This window comes from Panthera pardus, unplaced genomic scaffold (genome assembly GCF_024362965.1).
Source record: "Panthera pardus isolate Hobbes unplaced genomic scaffold, ASM2436296v1 HiC_scaffold_24, whole genome shotgun sequence".
NCBI lineage: Eukaryota > Metazoa > Chordata > Mammalia > Carnivora > Felidae > Panthera > Panthera pardus.
Genome location: NW_026526810.1, coordinates 66825801 through 66840736, shown reverse-complemented (window position 1 = coordinate 66840736; position 14936 = coordinate 66825801). Strand labels below are relative to the sequence as shown.

General features: G+C 56.6%; 2 protein-coding genes across 4 annotated transcripts in view; one reads left to right on the top strand and one right to left on the bottom strand.

Annotated features, from left to right (window-relative positions):
• The window catches only part of NRL (neural retina leucine zipper), a 29542-nt gene extending 24101 nt beyond the window's left edge, over nucleotides 1–5441 (top strand). For 2 of the 3 annotated variants that reach the window (XM_019429360.2, XM_019429361.2), the window contains exons 2-3: nucleotides 2723–3130; nucleotides 4037–5441. In XM_019429360.2, the coding sequence (XP_019284905.1) occupies nucleotides 2750–3130; nucleotides 4037–4369 (714 nt within the window). In that variant the 5' untranslated portion in view covers nucleotides 2723–2749 and the 3' untranslated portion in view covers nucleotides 4370–5441. Of the gene's footprint in view, nucleotides 1–938; nucleotides 1095–2722; nucleotides 3131–4036 lie in introns of those variants that run through there. The other variant, XM_019429359.2, reaches the window with a different exon arrangement.
• Nucleotides 5442–7179: 1738 nt separating this feature from the next.
• CPNE6 (copine 6) lies at nucleotides 7180–13761 on the bottom strand. Its single transcript, XM_019429358.2, has 17 exons — nucleotides 13631–13761; nucleotides 12116–12287; nucleotides 11534–11713; nucleotides 11102–11176; nucleotides 10864–10938; nucleotides 10633–10716; nucleotides 10452–10541; nucleotides 9989–10093; nucleotides 9676–9762; nucleotides 9396–9455; nucleotides 8998–9131; nucleotides 8858–8912; nucleotides 8713–8764; nucleotides 8251–8384; nucleotides 7870–8106; nucleotides 7485–7659; nucleotides 7180–7368 (listed from the first exon to the last, which is right to left on the bottom strand). Exons 2-16 carry the CDS (start codon nucleotides 12281–12283, stop codon nucleotides 7522–7524), a joined length of 1674 nt encoding a protein of 557 aa, XP_019284903.1. The 5' UTR covers nucleotides 12284–12287; nucleotides 13631–13761; the 3' UTR covers nucleotides 7180–7368; nucleotides 7485–7521.
• Between the last annotated feature and the right edge of the window lie 1175 nt (nucleotides 13762–14936).

Here is a 14936-nt window from a genome sequence, read left to right as displayed (position 1 = left end):
TCTAGTACACACCTTGTTTTAAACAGCTTCAGACAGGTTTAAACACCTCCTTAGCTAATTCCTAGTATCCCTGTTCCAACTTCTACTCAGGGATAAGAGCTCTAAGAGGTGTTAGGGGATTAGGCTGAAAATGTAGGTCACCCCCTAGCCATCTGGGAACCAGGATGAGTGAGAGAGGAAGAGAGAGGGACGGAGACACACGCAGGGAAAAGGCTAGAGGAAGCAGAGGGCGTGTGAGGGCAGTTACAGAAGTCAGATGGATTGGTGGTGATTAGATTTCAGTGTCCCGAGGTGGCCCGGAAAGAAGGAGCAGAGATCCCCACTCTCCCTTCTCCTGCTCCTTCTCGCTGGCCTGCCTGTCCTGGGACTGGTCATCAAGAGTGGGAGAGGCTGCGGATTGGGTAGCCAAGTCCTAGCGATTCACCGTGGGGACAGTTGCCTGTCCTTCTAATAGGATAGCTGTGAGGAGTGTGTGGCCAGTCACAGTGGGAGTGAGGCAGGGGGTCAGAAATGTGAAGATTCCTGAAAGCAGAACCACTGACCCAACTGGCTAGGTGAAAGTGGGTTCAGACCGTTTGTATTCCCCAAAACAACTGCCAAGGCACTGTAGAGCATTGGAGGGTGAGGGCGCCGGGAACTTCTCTGGGCCTCTTTTCCAGTCCCGGGTTCTCAATCACTGAGGGCTGCGGGTGGTATTCACATGAGGGTGGCTGACTGGGCCAATGCAGCTCTCTGTACCAGGGAACTGAGCACCTGTGAGATGGACCATCAATGAGGAACTTTATTGGGGAAAATGCCCCCTTTCCTTCCTTGAGAACAGGCATACTCATCGTCTTCCCTCTTCTCATTCCCCCCTCAACCCCCCAGGCCAATGAGATATGCAAATGATCCCCTTACCTCATTGGCTGCAGGCCTGAGGACCACAGATGACCTCAGAGAGCTGGCCCTTTAAGAGTGCCCTGTGGGCTCAGTGCCCACAGCGCCTTGTTCTGAGCACAGAGGCACCAGGCCCTGATCAATGGGGTCTCCAGTCTCTGAGGAAACTGTGCCTGCCTGGCTCTAACACTGACCACATCATCTTTACCATCCCCCAAGTGAGTATATTTGGGGCCTACCTGGGTGCCAGGCCTCTCACCTATAGCCTCCGCCTCTGTCACCTGCTGTCTGCTCTCTGCTGTCTGTTGTCAAGAATCCTCACACTTCTTTCCCCTGCCCCACTCCCACCCTGGCTGGCTTTATGTCCCTTACTGCTATCACATCAGAAAGATAAATAGCCCTCCTCACTTATCTCTTCATTCAGTTCTCTCTGGACACCTCTCTCACTGTTTCACCATAGCCTCCCTGCCAAGGATCATTCCTTCAATCTGTGTCTTTGTTCCTACCACCCCTGTCCTCTCAAGGGTGAGGGGTTCAGTAGATAGGGCAACAACCCTTCCCTGGGACAGGAAGACACAAGGACTTGTCCTTCCTCTCACCTCTCTGGGCAGAACCTGAGGGTATGAGATGTCTAGAGAGAGAGCTACCTAGGCTTGGGGTATCAAGATGGGACCAGATGCCAAGCACTGGGGATAAGCACTCCCTGCCTTGCCCCTTCGGGGGCTGGCAGTGGGGCTATTGGAACTGGAAGCTGGGCTAGAGTGTGAGACTTCTGGCTCAGGAAGGATTCCTGAGGTCATCTAGCCTGAGGTTCCTCAGGTGAGCACACACTCTGCATGATAACAGGGAGGAGAGCTCCTGGGTGACATAAGTTTGGGATGCTCTGGGTTGAGGTTGAACAGATGGTTTACTGAAGGACTTCATAGATTAATATGTTGCTGTGCTTTGTGAATCTGCAAAATGTGGGGATTGGAGGTAGCCTTTCTCAAATTTATCTGAGCATCGACTTCTTCTTGGGTATTTCTCACACTTGGTGTTTCCTGGAACACTCTTTGGGAAATGTGAAGGTCTAATTGCCTTTATTGAACAGAAGGGGAAACTGGGGTCAGGTGATCCGTCCAAGTTCATACAACATAGCAGGTTCTGAATAGAAGGAGGAAAACCAATCTTGGTTGGTTCTCTTTGGAGAGATTGGCTTGGGGAAAGATGGTCACCACTCAGTCCTGATCTTGCTAGAACTGACTCTAGGACCTTTCTTTTTCCCTTGGAAAGTCTCATGCTCCAGTGAAAGGGATTAATTGATTGATTAACCCACAGAATAGATGTGCATTGAGGATCTTCTAGTGCAAGGCATTGGCCTAGGTGTTCTGAGAGAGAGATATAACAACGTTATCCTTATATATTAAAATTCACCTCATACATACCTTCCCATTGTCCTAAAATAGACACCTACTCTGTTACAGTTAATTAAGCAAAAATTTTTGATTGGTTGGAAATGGAATGATGTCTCTTGAGATGACAGAGCCTCTCAGTCTGTCCCAGCACTAGAGTTGGGAGTACTGCCATATTCCTCTTGTTTTTCAAAGCTCCCAGAGGCAACAGTGGGGCCAGACTCCATGCTTTCATCTTCTTCAATCAGGCCTTTAAGCTGCTTGCTGGAGCCCCTGCCAACCTGAAAAGTTGCCTCAGTCCAGAGGTGACTATTTAGGGAACAGGGTTGTACCATCGCCCCTGCTTTCCAGAACTGTGGCTCTCCAGAACACTTGGACTTTGAAAGAAGGAGGTTCCCATAAGGAGGCTGGCAGGCAGCCTCCAGGTGCTCCAAATCTCTCTTCTTTTTTTGCAGGTGCACCCCTCCCAATCCAGCCCCAGAATGGCACTGCCTCCCAGCCCCCTGGCTATGGAATACGTCAATGACTTTGACTTGATGAAATTTGAGGTAAAGCGGGAACCCTCTGAGGGGCGATCTGGCCCCCCAACAGCCTCACTGGGCTCCACACCCTACAGCTCAGTGCCTCCTTCACCCACCTTCAGTGATCCAGGCATGGTGGGGGCCACTGAGGCCCCCCGGCCAGGCCTGGAGGAGCTGTACTGGCTGGCCACCTTGCAGCAGCAGCTGGGGGCTGGGGAGGCACTGGGCCTGAGTCCTGAAGAGGCTGTTGAGCTGCTGCAGGGTCAGGGGCCAGTCCCTGTTGAGGGGCCCCACAGCTACTACCCAGGAAGCCCGGAGGAGACAGGAGCCCAGCATGCCCAGGTGAGTGATCAGTGAGTTGGTTTGAGGGGAGGCAGGGTGAGGGAGGACAGCCCAAGAGAGGAAGGAGAATTCCTGGAGAGGGTTATGGATTGGACAAGAGACAGAGGGCAGGAGAAGACAAGGGCCCTTGAAAAAAATCAGAGAGAGAAAACTATCTTCTGCCCCCTCCCTTTTCCCCAAATGGAGAGAAATGAGTAGTCTAAACCAGGAGGAAGAGGGAGAAAAGATTAAAAGAGGACCAAAAGGGGAGAGTTGAGAATTAAAGGAGAGCCGTTGATTACGGGAGGCAAATATACTCCGTCTGTGGAAACCAGGGAAAGAGTTGCGCTTGGAATTGAGTGGAGTTGAGACAGCGGGCACGGGAATGAGGTTGGCCTTTTCAAGACATCGTGCTTCCCCAGCCCCCAACCTTCTCAGGAAGGATTGGGACTCATCCTATTAATTATAGACACAGATGGGGGTGTTGAGGGCATTAGGATGTAATCCAAATCCGTTGAGGGTCACAGGGTTGCGGCCTTCAGGAGAGGGGAGCGAGGTGCATTGGCGGGGCGGGTTCCGTCTGGGCGGTGTCCGCCGGACACCCGGTGAGCCTGGAGCAGGACGCTAAGGACCTCGCTGCAGCGGCGCGGATTTCAGGCGCGCGACCCGCTAGCCTGACCGTGGGAGACGGGGCCTGCAGTGTGGGGCGGACCCAAAGGGGGAGCGCGCCCCTCGGGGAGGAGGGGCTTGTTGGGATCTGGGGCGGGGTCTGCACGGCGGGGTAGATTCTGAGGAAGGGCGAGCATCGGGTAAAGGTGGGGGCCGGGGGCGGAGCCTTCCCGAGGGCGGGGTAGTCCGGCTCGCGACCTAAGTGTGGAGCGGGGAGGGACCCGGCGCTGACCCGCTCTCTGCCCTCTCCCTCTGCAGCTGGCGGAGCGGTTTTCGGACGCGGCGCTGGTGTCGATGTCTGTGCGGGAGCTAAACCGGCAGCTGCGGGGCTGCGGGCGCGACGAGGCGCTGCGGCTGAAGCAGAGGCGCCGCACGCTGAAAAACCGCGGTTACGCGCAGGCCTGCCGCTCCAAGCGGCTGCAGCAGCGGCGGGGGCTAGAGGCTGAGCGCGCCCGCCTGGCCGCCCAGCTGGACGCGCTGCGGGCCGAGGTGGCCCGCCTGGCCAGGGAGCGCGACCTCTACAAGGCTCGCTGTGACCGGCTGACCTCGAGCGGCCCCGGGGCCGGGGACCACGCCCACTTCTTCCTCTGAGTTGCTAGGGGCCGCCGAGTGGTGTAGTAGGTGGGTGGGGGACACCACCTAGAAGGCCACTTTGCCATTCACTAGATGGTTACTAGCGCCTTCTGGTGCCAGACACTCTGTTGTATGACTACATAAATATGCCCGAACTTCCTGGACCCTCAAGGCATGCTCCGACGTTAGAGGCTGGTCATTTTCTGGGAGAGAGGTCTTCGCAGGCAGGCAGCATACACAGCCCTCCACCTCCTGTTCCGCCCCACTTGACCAGGACACTGAGATCTGAAGGAGCCGGTGCCCGGACTGTTGTGGGGGGCGGGTAAGAAGAGGCGCGGATGATAGCTGGGTGACAGTGAATGGGAGGAGAGGGAGTGGTGTGACTTCCCCCTCAGTTTAGATTTTAATTCAAGGTTTTCAACCTGTAGTGCATTAAGGTGGTAATTAGCAATGAAGCAGTATTTTCATTCTGAGGCTTGTAAACACCCCATTTTAAGACTACTGCATTTTTCAAGATTTCAATCACCAACAAGACAGACTAGGAACTCTATCCATGAGGCTTTCATCCTATCCAACCCAGTGGCCTCCAGGGCCCAGAACAGCAAAGGCCTGAGGAACTGTAGGGGTGGTTGGTGCCGACTGGGAGAGAATTCTGGGCAGGAGTCTGGAGACCTGGGTGCTAGGCCCAGCTCTGCCACAGGATACCTCTGTCACCTTGAGAAAATCACTTGCTCCCTGGGTTTTGGTTACCTCATCTAATCCTGGATTGGATGACTTCTGACACCTTTCCAGTTCTGGCATCTCCTTGGTGTAGGAGCCCCAAGAGTCTTCCCAAGAACCCCCCAAGACAACCTCACCAAAGGGACTTCCTGTCCTGCTCCTGCTTCCTGATTGCAGCCTAGGCGGTGGATGAGCCCATGCGCTGCTCCTCTGCTGCTCTCTCCAAGCTGCCTTGGCCTCCAGACCTGCATAGGGTACCCTTGCTACCTCCTGCCTTGCTGAGGGCTGAGGTGAGCCTTTGCCCAGCATGACAAGATGCTGAAAGAGTGTGGTTTTTGTGAATTAAACTTGAAGTTCAGGCAGAACTTTACACTATTGGCTAAACGTTCTTGAAATTTAAGAAGTGTTCATTCTTTAGCCTGGCTCCTGGTTCCTGTGTGTGTGTGTGTGTGTGTGTGTGTGTGCGCGCACACACACACACGTGCGCGCACTGTGTCTCAGTTCTGGAGGCCCAATGAAAATGGGGTGGAAGCGTGGGGATTGGGCCAGATGGAGCCTCCTCCTCCCACCACCACTGCACAGAAGCCGAGGAGCATCAGTGACTGGGCCAGGCCTGCCTATGGCTATCCTGAGGTCCCACAGTTGCCATGGCTACCCAGCCCTTTGGTTCATCTGCCTACAGAGAGAGTAGGCGGGGGCTCTGGGCAGAGCAGAGGCATTGAGCTGGGAGCAGCTACCTCACCAGCCACTGTCGTAGGTCCTCTAAGGGACATAATAAATAGGGAGAAGCAGTCGAGGGTGGGGAAGAGGCTCCCATATGTCTCTCTTCCTTTCTGCCCCCTCTATCCACCCCCTCCCCAGCTGTCTCTTCCCATCACAGTTCTTGTTCTCTCCTCCCCCTCCTCTAGCCCAGCTCATCCCTCTTCCACTCAGGAGCCTGCAATGGGAGGCATCTCCTCCATCTCCCCCAGGATTTCTTTCTCTTCTCCTCTCCTTCTCTACCACTGGCCACCGGCCACCCTCTCTGGCTCTGGCTCCTCTATCTGAGTGGCTCACAGAGCCTCTCCTCCTTCATCTCCTTCCACATGCATCAATGAAGAAAGAGGCTGGGGCAGGGAGGGTCCCTCCAGGGTCCCATCTCTTCTTCTCTTGCTCTGGATATCACCTGTGTCCTGGCCTGCTCTCTGGAGCTGCAGTCCAGACCCAACACCGCTCTTGCACACCTTCCTTAACTGGCTGGGTTCCTGCACAGCACACACATGGGCAGAAATGCCATTCACAGGCACCTACCCCCATACACACAATCAGCCCACATATGCATACACCTGAATCTCAAGATGAGGCTCACATGGATACACCTCACAGAAGCTGCACACTAGTGATTGAGAGTGTGAGCACAGATGGGTTTGGGCTCAAGTTCCAGGCCCACCAGTTCTTTGATGATGGGTGAATTTAAATGGAATGTCACTTGATTTGTGAGAGTGGGTACATTTAAAGCACGTAGCACAAAGTTTAGCACATGCCAAACAGTAACGTTTTACTGCTGTTGTTAATGTTATTAAGAGCACCCAGCCTGACTTCCTGAACCATTACATTAAGACCACACTCATGGACAGGCAGGGATGTGCAGTGCATGAGCACACACATTTCGCACACCCAGGAAAACCAGGCTGCACAGACCTTAGATGCTCCCTTTATATTCATAATTCATTAACAGACCTGCTGCCCTCCTTCAGTCCCCGCCCAACACCCCTTCTCGGCCCGCCCCACAGCTGTGTGGGGGCTGGAGTTCAGCTCATGGGGGACTCAGCTGGGCTTCTCTGGAGGCAGCTGTAAGAGGGCATCAACCTGCCCCTTTGGCAGCCCCTTATTACCCACCCCCCCATCTCTGGTAATTAACCTTCATGGTGCCGGGCCCCCTGGGGTTGGGAGGTGAGGGTAAGGGCTCATCAGATCCCACTGGCCCACAGTTGGGGTGAAACTGCTGAGATACCAAGCTGCTGGGGAGTTCTGGCTCAGATTTTGAAAGGTGCTGGTCCTCATTTCTTAATGGCGTGTATGTTTGGGTGGGTGTTGGGCATCTGAGACATGATGGATAGAGGCTGAGGTGCTAGGAGTGGTTCCCTTTATTAATGGCCAGAAAGTCAGGATCACTGAAGAAAGTCACAAGGCTGAGGGGTATGGGGCCTGGACAGATAGAGCAGGGCTCACCACGCACTTCCAGGACCTAGGGGGGCACAGCCGGTCCAAGAGGGAGAGGCACTGGTCACTCGAATCACAAGGGTCAGGACAGGCACCTGGGGCAGGGGGGGATAGTCATAAGCACCTTCCTCTACACAACACTGAGCCCAGATGGGCTCCACCAAACACCACCTTGCACCCCTGTCCACCCCTTTGGGCCCCCAGGACTCACTGAGAGGCTGAGGGAGTGTTGGTCCGGTAGGAGGCAGTCACGGGCTAGGGCTGGGGGTCGTGGCCGGTGTGCAAGGCCTGGGAGCCCCTGGGCTGATGCCCTGGCTGGCGTAGTACTCCACCACCTGCCTGGGCACCTCAGCCAGGACACACTTAGCAAGCGCAGAGGGTGCGGCCTGGGAGTAGGGGCGGGGACGTTGTTGGGGGGGGGGGGCGAAGATTGTGGGGGGAGAGGCCAGGCAAGGGGGCGGGGCTTCGGGGTGGCCAGATGGGCTCCATCCAGCCTCCCTCACAAGCCTTCAACCCGGTTTGGGAGAGGCTGGTCAGATTGGAGGGCCTGAGGAGCTGGGGAGTCCTTTGGCCAGTGGGGGGCACCAGGCACTCACATCCTTGAAGTCCCGGAAGGGCACGAACTGGACGATGTCGCGGGCCGCGGGCACCCCTCGGGGGCAGCGCAAGGTACCGTCGTCGCCATCCAGCAGCCGCATGTCTGAGAAGTCCGCATTGCCCACACCCACGATGATGATGGACATGGGCAGGCGGGAGGCGCGCACGATAGCTGTGCGTGTCTCGGCCATGTCACTCACCACGCCGTCGGTGAGCACCAGCAGCACCGAGTACTTCTGAAAGCAGACAGAAGGGAGGAAGGGTAGGCTCTGTGTGTAAGGGCTTTGGCACCCACCCCAAGCCCGGCCCTAGCCCTGGCCCCAGGCCCACCAGAGGACACCCAGTGGGGCAGTGCCTGGTTGCCTGCTTCGTCTCCTCACCGTGGCTTGGCCGGTGCTCTGCTCTCGCTGAGCTGGCTCCGCCACGCGGTTGATGATGGGGGCCACGTTGGTGGGGCCATAGAGCTGGATCTGGGGTAGGCACCGTCGGTAGGAGGCGATGACCCCCGAGATCTCTGTTGGCCAGGAGGTGAGGCCAGCAGAGATTAGCAGGGAGCCCTTCTTGACACCCCTTCCAACCAAGGAGGTGCTTCCCTATCTCAGGACTGCCTGGCCCCTTAAGTTCTTCACTAAGCAGGAGAGTTGGATGGTCCAGGCTCTGGGAGAGGAGGGTGGGCAGATGCTGGGTCAGGAGCTGGGAGTCCCAAATGAAGACAGGAGCTGAGTGGGCCAAAGGGCAGGGGGCTGGCCCATGAGGATGGAATCTATCCCCCTGCATGGGGTGTATCAACTGCGTACGGTGTATGGGGGGAGGCGGGGCTGGTGAAAATCTCCCCTCTTTACCTTCACATTCAGGGTTTTCCGGGTCAAAGTTGATAGCAAAGTCATGGGACACCTGTGAGGGTAAGGTGAGGGCAGCGAGAAGATGTCCTTTCCTTCCTTTCTGACTCTCCCATCAAATCCTCCCTTCCTCTCAAACCCAGCCTACCTCGAAGTTGGGGGGGATCCGAGCCCCAAAGCCAAATGCTGGAAACCGTTTATCACTGGCAAGAAGAAAAGCGGGGGGGGGGCATTGGGCAAGGCCTCCGTGCCCACCACCCCCCTCCCCTACCTCCCCCCGCCTCCTACCTGTCATAGTCTTGGCAGATGCCTCCCACTGCACGCAGGGCTTGCAGGTAGTGGTTGGGCTGGCGGGGGCTGAGGCAGTGTAGGGACTGACTGCTCCTTGGGTCCCCGTTGGAGGCCGTGAAGTCGATGGCCACCTAGTGGAGGTGGAAAAGGGTCTCAGTGCATCTATGAGAGCTAACAGAGGCTAGCCCAGAGCTAAGGTCTGTAGGGGAGGACCCAGGTAAGTCCAGTCAAGCCCACAGGTAGCTTCATCATGGAGTGGGGTGAGGAGTACAGGATGACAATGCTAAGGCTCATGAGCGGCCCCAGCAGGGGCAGTGGGGATTTGGGGCTCCTTCTGTTCATGATGTGCTTAGCCCCTTCCTCTTGCCTGTGTCCCCCGTCCCCTGGGTCTTTACCGTGAAGCTGATCTGGCAGCCGCCCATGATATAATCCAGGAAGGTGTGCACCTTCTCCACCTAGCAGGAGAGGGAAGAGGTAAAGTAGCAGGATGGTCCTTTGAGGAGGGAGCTGAGGGGGGCGGGCTTCTGTGGGGAAAGTGGAAGGGACAAAAGTGTTTGAGGTTGAAGTTCCCAGTGGGATAGGGCAAGCCTTCTCAGTTCCCAGAGGAGGAGACACTGGTCTTTGAAAAAAGGATTGAATCTGAGCAGCCAGCTTGAGGCAGGCACCGGAATTTACCGTGCACTGGGCCAGTACCACGGTCCCCGAGCTCTTGTAGTTCTTCTTCTTGTCCCGGTACTTGGGGTTGATACAGTCCCACTGCATCTAGATCCCACACACCCCACAAGTCTACAGTCACAATTCCATCAGGCAGCCCCTGGTCTCCCTTCCAGAAGAGCCTCCCAGAGCAAGACCCCCATGGCTCAGTCCTTAGACCGAGCCTGGGAACTTTCCACCCCCTCGTCCTATTGCATGTAATGGGCTCTTCAGCACCCTTAGAATTCTCCCAGGGATCTGGGTGGGATTCTGGGAGCTGGGGTCTTTGTGGCACCTCCTGCCCAGGGTTTGCCGTTCCTTCCTGCATCTCCTGGAATGTGCTGGTGAACTCGCCGATGAAGTCATGCTTCCCGCTCGAGTCATAGTCATACACCAGGAACTGAGAAGGCAAGGAGGGGAGGTGAGAGGGTCAGGGTTGCTTTGCAGTGGTTCCTGGGGGCAGGGGATGGACTTAGAGAGGTAGGGGGCTAATAGTCCCTAGGCCCAAACAGATGTCCTTAAGCTGCCTAAAGAGGCTACCTGCTGAACTTTATTCTTTGGCTCAATCTGGCAGGGACTTTGGCCTTGATAAAAGGCACACATTGTAGGAAAACTGAACTGTGACTGGGTCTTTACCCCACAGTGGGAAGGGCTTATCACATGAGGGAGGGGAAGGGGCTTGACACGCTCAGGAGGAATGTCTCAGACAGAGGCTAGATGCTCCAATAGGCTGCCCTTGCTTGGCGGGGGGGCCTCACCTTGAGAGGCCGGTGGACATCACAGCTGCATAGGGAGTGCAGGGACAGGCGGAATGGCTCCCAGCTGGGATTCAGGTTGTTCTTCACCACCTTGGAGAGGCACCCGAGAGCTGGTCACCTCCTCTCTAGGTTTCCCTGCTCTGCTCTTCCTCCCTCCTTCCCCACTGCTCCAGGCACCAACCTCCGTCCTCCAGACGAGCTGGTCACTCTGGTCCCCATTGGTCTTATAGATCTCCATGAAAGGGTCAGATTTGCTGAACAGATCCTGAACAGAGGAAAGAACCCATGGGCCTGATGAGGTCTGCAAGGGGAGGCAGCTAACACTGAAGTAGGGAGCAGCACTGATTTATCTTGAGTGGGGGCCTTGGCTCTCTAACAGGGAAGATGGGGGCCTGGACCCTGGGTTTCCAACCTTGTTGTCCAGCTTGTGGGCTCTGAAGGTGAGTTGTACATAGTCATTGGTGCCAGATACCTCCTCAGCCACAATCTGCAAAGGGGAAACAAGTGCAGGATTCCCCCCTACCACACAAAGGGCACCTTATGCCCTTTCCCTTAGGTGGAAGCCAGTCCTGGGCATGATGTCACCATGGATGTCCATGCAGGGGCATTGAATGCTATGCCCAAGGGTCAGTATAGGTGACCTTGCCTACCGTGATGGTGGACTTGCCCGCAGTCTTCCCATTCTTCAGCAGCAATGGCTTAGTGACCTTGGTTTGTGACACAATCTGGAGATGAAGGTAGAGGGAGATCCAGCTGTGACCCGCGGCCCCCCCCCCCCCCCCGCTTTGGCCAGGGAACAAGGGACAGGGTAAAAATATCCTTAGAGTGCTCACAGGGGCTATACTTGGGCTAGGGTTGGATGTAATTTCCACAGCAACATTAAGAGGTAGGCATATGACCCCCATTGTTTAGATGAGGAAACTAAGACTCAGAGAGGTTAAACATCTTGCCCAAGGCTGCACAGCCAGTGAATGGTGGAATGGGGTCCAAGCCCAGACTGAACTAGCTCCAGAGCTTATTCTCTGTTATTTTGGCTTTCAGAGGCAGAAGCTGAAGGGGGTAGGGTGGATGAGAAGGCAAACCTGGCCCAAGGTGCATTCTGTAGAGCCGAGGAAGGTGTCATTGCGGGGGCTAGTGGCTCCATCCTCAGCGTCAAACACGTGGAACTGCAGGGGCTGCTTCTCCTCAAAAAAGTACTCGAGGGCCAGCACCCGAGAGAAGACAGGGCTGGAGCAGGAGCGTAGCACCTCTGTGTGCTCCACCTGTGGCAGGGGGCAAGGGCCCTCTGGGAACCCAGGCTACTTTTCCCTGCCCTGGACCACCCTGCTCATGCCAGGTTTCCTCAGGCTCCTGTATCCCCAGTGACTAGCTCTTCCCTTGTTAGGCTGACCCCCGAGCTCAGGCTGCTGCCAGCCCACTGGACCGTCAGTCCTTTGAGGCTCTGATAAGGCCTTTGGGAGCTGTGCCACAGCCTGGGCCGATCCCAGGACCCTATAGGACTCTGTGGCTCTAAAATGGTTTGTGTCTCCAAGGTTACCCCCACAGCCTAGAATAGGCCCCTCAGAGTCCTCACATTCTCCTGTGAGGCTTTCCTTGCCCCTTCCCAGCCCCTCCTCCTTCCCAGGCTAGGAGGTTAGTTCAGATAAGACCCAGCCCATTCTCACCTCCACCCACTGCTCATCAGAGTAGAGCTTGAGCAGCACGCAGGGGTGGGGCTTGGTGAGTGTGTCTCGGTCCAAGAGGCCATGGCAGGACACCCGCAGCTCCACCCGCGAGGCCCCCAGCGTCATGGCTGGGGGCTCAGGCACCCATCCCATCTCAGGGTCCGACATGTCACTGTGGGGACAGAGCAGATGGCCTGGACACTGGAAAGGGAACATCTGCCAGGGGAGGGGTCTGTCTTCTGGGAACCTGGGCCCCATGCCCCACCTTGTCCTGCTTCCTGAGGCCCTGGGATCTTATGGATCTCCTGCTTCCCCCCTACCCACCCCCACCCCTGCCCTCAGCTTAGCTTCCTTGGCTGGAGCTGTGGACAAGGAGGGCGGAGGACCTGAGCTTCCCACTCTTGCACAGCCCTATGCCTTTGTCACCCCTGCTGACCTACTATGCATGGATGGGGTTGGAGAGGGCTGGGGGTATGGGGAGTTCCTGGCAGTCTTGGCTCCTAGGCCATCGATTGATCCATGCTTTCTGCTACCTCAGCACCTTCTGCTATTTCCCGACTGATGTTTGAGCCAGCACTGCACTCAGTCTTGGCACGAGGGAGCTGAACTGGGGCAAGGGGGTGGGGACATGGGTGGAGGAGCCCCTGGAAATCTGAAGGGGATGGGCCGTAAGAATGGAGTCTGCAGTGGGCAGGAGGAGGCAGGTTGTAAGATGCCCTGCGGGGCTGTCCTTATCCACCTCCCCCTACTCATCTCCTGGGTGACTTATGGCAAGGGAGGGGTGGTGGGCTTGGGGAGTTAGAGACAGAGCCCCATCCCCGCTGAGAGCTCCTCCAGGTTCCTGGCAGGGGCTCCCACTATGACAACTCCTGCTTCCCTCCCCACCTCCCCTGTTCTCACAATTCTTGGCAGCACTGGCACTGTCTCTTAGCGACAGGATTTTTGGGGAGCCACAGCCCCCTCCATGCTGCCCGTGGGATGCACGCACGCCACCCTCCCCCAGCAGTGGTATCAAGCCTCGGGCAGCAGCAGGCAGGGGTATGCTGGCCCGAGTTCACGGCTGGTCAGTCCATCTATCTGTGTCTGTCCACATCTCAGGGTGAGGCTGTCTGATCCCATGTCGTGCTTCCCCCAAGCGAGTGTGCGTTGGTGTGTCTGAATGCCCCCACCCTGTGTGTCTGTGCCCTAGTCGTGTGTCTGTATCCAGGAGGGTGTGCCAGTTCCCGTACCTCCCTCAGAACCGGGACCCTTCTCTGGCTGGGTTCCCCCCCTCCCCATAGCGCGTGCCTTTCTGGATATGTGAGGGAGGGTCTGGGTGGGTGGGTGGGGGTCTCTGCCTTCCTGCCACAAGTCTCCCAGTTCTCGCAGGGCCCCTGAGATGGGCAGGTGCATGTGGTGGTGAGGGGATCGGGCAGGACTGGAGACCTCTCTGGGGGCTGGGGGGAGATGTTGTTACGGAGACTGGGCCAGGCTGGGCCAGGCTGGGGCTGGGCTAGGGAGGAAGGGGAGGCTCACCTGGGCTCTAGTCGGGGGGCTCCTTTCTCCGGCTCTCTGGCCCTGGCCCTGACTCCCTTGCTTCTCCAGCCGCTGGCGCCGGCTCCGGCTCCGGCTCTGCTGCTATTTATGGGGCCTGGATGGGGAGGGGTGGGGGGGGCCGCAGCACCAGCTCCCCCCCGCACAGACCGGTTGGGAGGGAGAAGAGGGGAGGGGCAGGGCCACTGCCTGGGAGGGAGCCACAGAGCCGGGGGAGGAGGGCGGGCCGGGGGTGGCTCAGAGGCAGGACCCCCACAGACACAGTGACACACATCTTCCCCTTCACACCACACCCATGCACACATTGTGGCAGTGTGTGCACGCACACACATTCACACCAGGAGACGATGGAGACACACGCACCCACGGCTCGTGGGCTCACACGTATCCTGACACACACAGGCGCCAGCACCATAAACTCACTGTGACACCACGACAGTTACAGCCCTACGGATACACAGAAGGAAACACACCCAGTCTCAGCACTCTCCACATCGCGCTTGTGAAGGATATTCACAGTAACTCATAAAAGAACACTGGGCTATACTTGTCACACACACATACACTCATTCACACCAACCCAAATACAACAGAATGGAGATTTTCACATGCTCCTTAAAAATCACCCTGTACCACGCTAAATCTCATAGCTTTGAGAATGAGGTCCAGTTCCCTCGCTGCTTTTCAACAGGGACACACATGGAGATGCACACAATTGCTTAAGGACACACACAGTCTCCCATCCTGAGGCAGGGCTGCCACTAGGGACATGCGCTAAAGGACTGATTCCCGAAGCATCTTCTGGCGCTCACAATTCACCCCTCACCCCCCCAAGATTCAACCCGTGTGGTCACATCCTTGTGGGAGGGGCCATGTCACACACAGATCTTGAGGAAACAAGACGTTAGTCGTTCCCCAGTGACACCCGGGAAACTAGGCAATTCCCTGGGGAGCTGCATCCACACATGAGGACATTTGGGTACATGGTGACCTGGGATGAGTACACGAGAGGGTTCACCAGAATATCTTGACCCTCCATTCTCTAAGCCGCTCTAAGTTAACGGCCATTTGTTGAACATCTGCGTGCCAGGGGCTGGGGCTGAACAGGCAATCACCCGGCACAGGTGATTGAGACATAGGTCCTGCCCCTGGGGGAGGTGCATGTAGAAAGAACAGACAGACCCACAGACAGAGAGATGATGAGCTAATACACAAATACACAATGAAATGTGACAGGTGCAATGTTCCAGACTTATTCAGGATGCAATAGGTCACAGAGAGGGAGGGT

Excerpts from the sequence above, each read along its gene's own strand:
- CPNE6 (XM_019429358.2), bottom strand. The coding sequence starts at position 12,283 with ATGTCGGACCCTGAGATGGGATGGGTGCCTGAGCCCCCAGCCATGACG. Across the intron at positions 9,763-9,988 it reads CGGCAAACCCTGGGCAGGAG|ATGCAGTGGGACTGTATCAA; the intron begins GTGCCACAAAGA and ends TGTGGGATCTAG. Across the intron at positions 9,132-9,395 it reads GCTGCCAGATCAGCTTCACG|GTGGCCATCGACTTCACGGC; the intron begins GTAAAGACCCAG and ends CACCTCCACTAG.